General features: G+C 45.8%; 1 protein-coding gene across 1 annotated transcript in view; it reads right to left on the reverse strand.

The window, feature by feature from the left end:
* Positions 1–4,180, reverse strand: part of HMCN2 (hemicentin 2) — a 186,074-nt gene extending 181,894 nt beyond the window's left edge. Inside the window, 1 exon segment of the mRNA XM_069069359.1 lies at positions 3,671–4,180. Within this exon segment, the coding sequence (XP_068925460.1) occupies positions 3,671–3,929 (259 nt within the window). The 5' untranslated portion in view covers positions 3,930–4,180.
* Positions 4,181–6,059: the final 1,879 nt, after the last annotated feature.

The raw sequence follows: 6,059 nt of genomic DNA on the forward strand, positions 1-6,059 counted from the left end.
AAGAAGAAGAAGAAGAAGAAGAAGAAGAAGAAGAAGAAGAAGAAGAAAAAGAAGAAGAAGAAGGAGGAGGAGGAGGAGCATTTAAATATTTTAAGGTTTGCAAAGTTATTTACAAATATTATCTCATTTTTTTCATCACAAAAACTCTGGGGCATAGGTGTTATTACTGTCTGTATTTTTTTTTTAATGTTTTTGTCTTTTTGGAGGGGAGAAGGCAGGGCAATTGAGGTTAAGTGAATTGCCCAGGGTCACAAACCTAGTGTCTACAGCTGAGCTTGGCCTCCTGACTGCAGGTCGGGTTCTCTAGTCATTGCATCATCTAGCACCAGACTTCACTTGTTTGGACTGGAGGACAGAGGAGAAATGGGCGGAGACTGAAGAGAGGTGTTGTCCTTCAGTTGTTTCAATCTTGTACGGCTCTGTGACACTATTTGGAGGTTTCTTGACAGAGACACTAACATCTTTTACCATTTCCTTCTCCAGTTCATTTTACAGATGAGGAAACTGAGGCAAACACGGTTAAGTGACTTGCCCAGGGCCACACACCTAATAAGTGTCTGAAGCTGGATTTGAACTCAGGAAGATGATTCTTCCTGACTTCAAGCCCAGTGCTCTATCTACTTATGCCACTTAGGTGCCCAGAAAGAGATAGATAAGGGGTTAATGTAAAGGAAAACTTTCTGATTACTGAAACTATCCAAATGTATAAGGGAAAGTAATGAGTCCCCCATCACTGGAGGACTTCAAGGAAAAAACTAAAATAACTCTTCCTTGACTAGATTGTTGAGAGAATTCTTGTTCAAGAACCAAACTCAAGAGCCCTTCCAGCTCCAAGATTCTGCGATTCTTCAGGGGAAGTGACTGGTGCCCAAGAGTTATTCATGGCATTAGTGTAGTAGGAATGAGGAGGAAAAAGCACTAAGGCCTAGAGATAACTGGGAGGAAGGGTGAGGCAGTGGAAAGAATACTGGACCTAAAGCCAGAGCCTGGAGGAGCTCAAAGAGTTCAAACTTCAAGTAAGCTTCACATTGCCTGTATGCCCTTGAGCAAAACTTCCCTTCTCTGGGCCTCAGTTTCCTCACTTGTAAAATGAAGGGGGTTGGATGAGATGACCTCTAAGATCCCTTCCCATTCTACATGCAGTGATGAGGCGGTGACCCTGGCAAAGGAACAAGCAGGGAAAGAGCATCTAAGGAAAACAGAATGGGAGGTTTCCAGAACTGAGTCTGAATCCAAAGAGAAAAAATCAACACACATTTCGGGAACATCATAGTGTACTTTACAAGTTACAAAGCATTTTCTCCACAACAATCTTGTAAAGCGGATAGTATAAAAATTATTGCCTTCATTTTTTTCAGGTGAGGAAACAGAGTAAAAGCAGTAAATGTCTCTCCCCAATGAGTACAGCAGAGCCAAGCCTTGAACAAAGGCTCTCTTTTCACTAACCCATACTACCTCGGATACATGAGGAATGGGACTGAGAGAGATGTTGAGGGACTGAGGAAACAGGATAGTTTTCATCATCACCAGATAAGTCAGTGACCTGCCCTGAAGATCCCCTGGATTTGATGTTTCAGTAGAATTTAGTTTCTTGAGTGTAGGAACTGTTTTTGTCTTTAATTTTGTGTTCACCCAGCACCTAGCATGGAGATAAATGCTCATTTAATTGGATTAAATTGAATTCATCAGAATACCACTAATGTAAGGATTGCAAGGCCAAAAGTTAAGACTTGTACTCTGAAACGATGGAACAACACTTATTGTTTGACCAGACATAAAGGCATAAATTTAGAGCTAGAGGGGTGGCTAAGTGGTGTAGTGAATAGAGCACCAGCCCTGGAGTCAGGAGGACCTGAGTTCAAACTGGGCCTCAGACACTTGACACTTACTACCTGTGTGACTTTGGGCAAGTCACTTAATCCCAAGTGCCCTGCCTTCCCCCCTCCAAAAAAAAAAAAAAAAAAGCAAAAAAAAAAAGATTTAGAGCTGGAAGAAACTTTGGAGGTCATTGAACACAACACCCTCATTTTACAGTAAAGAAACCTGGGGCAGAAATGATTTACCCAGAATCACACTAGTAAATGTCTGAGGTAGGGTTTGAACTCAGGTCCCTGGACTCCAAGTCCAACATCTCTAACACATAGCCGTTCTGCCTCCTGGGCATATCTCAACTCTCTAATTCAACTAAGCAACTTGAAAGCAAGGTCTGTATCATTTTTCTTTTTTCTTTCTCTAGTGAGATCTCACTTACTAACTAAATTAAAATCATATGAAGATCTACGGGAAAGAAAATAGCAAGAAGCAAGCTAGGAGACATCTCAAAGCCCAAGGAGGTGGTAGAGGCATGGCCAGAGGGAATAAGTACAGTATGGACAGCTGACATCAGGGTAAGCCTCCCAGGGACACTTGGGTTCATGCTCTGATGCTTAGAAGGCAACCAGTGGGAATGATAATACTGCCCAGCTTTGACTTACTCCACAATGAAAATTTTTTAGACTGACTCAGAAAAAAGCAAGACAGAGCTTTTAATCAGATGTTTTGCTGTCTCAGAGGCCAAATTGAATACTATCGGAGTGGAGGCAGAAACTGAGAACCAGGGGAAAAGGTGGATATGTGAATTTGGGCTTAGAAATCTAATAAGCATCAGTTACAGAAAAAGTTAAACTCTGAAAGGAACTGTATCTTTCTTCCCTTCCTCCCAATATTCCCTTACTTCTTTCCCTGGGTGAGCCCTGAATGTTTGCTCTATGTTGGAAGGGCAAATCCCACTCTTCCTTCCTTCTGTTATAGAGGGGCCTGCAAGGGTCAAACACACTGGTATAAAAATTTTAAAAGAATAATAATAGCTGCATTTATAGAGCACTTACTGTGTACTAGGCACTATACTAGGTACTTCACCCACTGCACCACCTAGCTCTCACCATTGTATATATTAATGTATATTATGTTAGTGTGTGTGTGTGTGCATGTGTGTATTCTCAAATTAGGCCCTACTAGGGATCTGCTAGAGCTATATGCCCAGCCCTGTTTTTGCAGGAGATTGAATAGTTGAGAATGGGGTGGAAGATGGATTTTAGGTGTGACATCTAAGTGTGGACACCACCCAGGGTCTAGTGGGAAAACCGCCCTTCAAAATTCCAGTTTTAGAAGGTTACTCAGCAATCCCAACAGTAGAGGAGGGGAAGATTTTCCAGTCACCCAGTAAAGCCCCTATCTGACTTTCCGAAATTCAGAATATTAGGGAGCATGGCCAAAGAGGTACCGAGAGTGAGCTCGAGGACCTTCCCAGAGGCGACTTTTTCTACATTTAGTTCAAGCAGGGAGGGCATTCCAGGGTTCCCATGGAAGATTTTGCCCAGATCTCCCCCTGAGTACACAGTCAGGGAGCACTAAGTTTCTGTAGTCCGGGTTGTGAGCGAAAGCAAAGAGAAGGAACGCTGGGTATTCTCAGAGATGTGAACTGAGAACTCCCCCTGAGCTAGGAGGAGCAGGCAAGGAAAGGAGGTACGAGCCTTCTTAACAATGCCCGAGCCTCGCTCAGAGAGCACCATCAGCGACCTCTGAGCTTTCCCAGCTGGATCATCCAGGGTTTGGCACGCTCAAACCGAATGAACACAGGGTTACTAGACCATCAGGTGGCTTTACCTGAGGGGAGAGAGGGACAAAGTACCTGGGTCATGGAAGGGCACCAGCGCGTAGTTGGCGATGGCTTTGCTTCGCCCGCTGAGGCTTCGCTCCAGGATCCTGGATGCGCCCTCGACCACCTGCCTCAGGTCATCCCACATGGAGCCAGTGACATCGAAGACGAAAGCCAGGGTGACATCTCCGGAGGCGGGGAGTACAGATTCCCCTGGAGGCTCCCCAGCAGCCGCTGCCACCACCAGCAGCAGCCCCAGCCCTGGGAGTGACAGCAGCGCCCCGGGACTCATGCCTGCGCTGAGAGCGCAAGCTTGCAGTCGTTTCTGGGATGATGCAGAAAAAAAGGGGTGCCCTCCTGATACTCTCAGCTTCCCCGTACTACACTCCGAGACTGCTCTGACAATCTCTCCCCCCACTCCCACCCCCACCCCCTCCCAAAAGACCTCCGGGATGCCAGCCCCGAGAGACGAGTGCACAAGTCAGGGCAGCGCAAAGCACTAGCAGCCACAGCTCTGTAGGCGCCCCTGCAAGGCCTCGGGCTACAACTCGTGCGTGTGGGAAAGGGGCTTGCAGTCGTCGATGGGAGCCTGGGCGGATCCTAAAGCCCACTCTGTGCGGGGCCACGATCCTGCCTCCCGCCCCTCCCCTCGGACTCCCCCCAGTCCCCCGTGACTCAAACTTTCCCTTCTCCCTGCGCTCTGCTCCTCTCTGGCTGGGGGAGGTTAGGGGAGGACACTGGGCTGACAGCTGAAGGAGAAGCAGCCTGAGCCAAGGAGCCAAGAAACGGGAATTAAGGGGGAGAAGTACAGAAATGTGGCCGGCCAGGGAGGGGGAGTGACAAAGAGGGGAGGAGAGATCTCAGGGGGACACCTGTGCCTCTGCTCCCCAGGACAGAGCTCCAGAGGGGGCCTTTAGGATAAAACGCGAAGCACTTTATTCTTGCTTCCCTATAATAGTTCGCATTTATATGCAGTTTAGTGCAACGTACAAACCTCTCTGACCCAGTTTTCTTCCCTGTGGAATGTAAGAATCTTGAGGGCAGACAACTATTTTTTCCTTTTGTTTTTGTGTCCTTGGGTCCAGGACAGTGCGTTAAGATATCAAGTAACAATAAATGCTTGTTAGATTAGATAGTATCTATAAAACAAGAAAAATAATTATCTACCAAACCAGATTGTTGTAAACACTTAGTAAATCTTAAATTGATAAATGTTCATTTATGTTGTTAATGTAGTTGTTGCTTTTCAAAACAATCCTTTGGAATAGATAGTGTAGTCGCTATCATCCCCTTCTTACAAGGAAATTGAGTCTCCAAAAATGAAATTATGGTAGTTCTTTATGTATGTATTCTATCCCCCCTATTACATAGCATGGACAGCTAGGTGGCCCAGTGGATGAAGCACCCCATCTGGAGTCAGAAGAACTCTTCCTGAGTTCAAATCTGACCTGAGACACTTAACTAGTTGTGTGAGCCTGGGCAAGTCACTTAACCCTGTTTGCCTCAGTTTCCTCATCTGTAAAATGAGTTAGAAAAAGGACATGGCAAACCAGTCCAGTATCTTTGCCAAGAAAACCCCAAAATGGGGTCATGAGAAGTCAAATACTACTGAAATGACTGAACAACATTTACATAGATAGTAAACTCTGGGAGGGCAGACTATTTCATCTGAGCAATTCGAGGAAGGCTTGTTAAGCCCCTAATGGACTTCAAGTCCTGACATTTCAGGTGCCTCCTTTGGCCTAGCACAATTCCCAGCACTGGGGAAGCTGTTGACAAATACCTGTTCCATTTATTGTTTGTTGAATGGACTAGTTGTGAGAATCAGGGTTGAAGAAAGTAGGGATGTTTACCTTGGAAAAGAGGATGCTGGGAAGTGGGGTTCAGGAGGGACAAGAAAACTGCCTTCAAGCATCTCACTGGCTGTCACGTGGGAAAGGAACCAACACTTGGTTTTTGGCCCCAAAGGGTAGAAGCAGCAATGGGTGGGTAGAAATCTCAGTGGTCAATTCAGGTTTGAGATCAAGGAAAATTTCCCAACCTTTAGAGCACTCAAAAAGAGGAAATGGCTGCCTTGGGAGGTAATTAATTTCATCTCTTTGGAGGTCCTCAAGCAGGAGCTAGAAGATCTGATCTATTTGTGGTGGGGATTCTTTTTCAAGTATGAACAAGACAGACAAGTTCTCCACTGAGGGTCCTTCCAACTCTAACTCTGTGACTCTCCACCCCATTCTCTAGCACAAGGAATCTTTTCCCACATTCACTCACAAATAATGCCAAATGAGAGAAATCAGGGGTTAGATGGGAGAAAGAATCCAATGTAGATCTTAGTTTGTTGCTCCCAGAGAAAGCCTCTACTCTCTCCTTCACCACCCCACATCCCCTCCTCCCCGCCCTAATTCTGTAGACAGTCCCTAAGGGA

The sequence above is a fragment of the Petaurus breviceps genome, unplaced genomic scaffold (genome assembly GCF_028583685.1).
Source record: "Petaurus breviceps papuanus isolate PSGF00001 unplaced genomic scaffold, PetGlider_PUasm1.0 90779, whole genome shotgun sequence".
Taxonomy (NCBI): domain Eukaryota; kingdom Metazoa; phylum Chordata; class Mammalia; order Diprotodontia; family Petauridae; genus Petaurus; species Petaurus breviceps.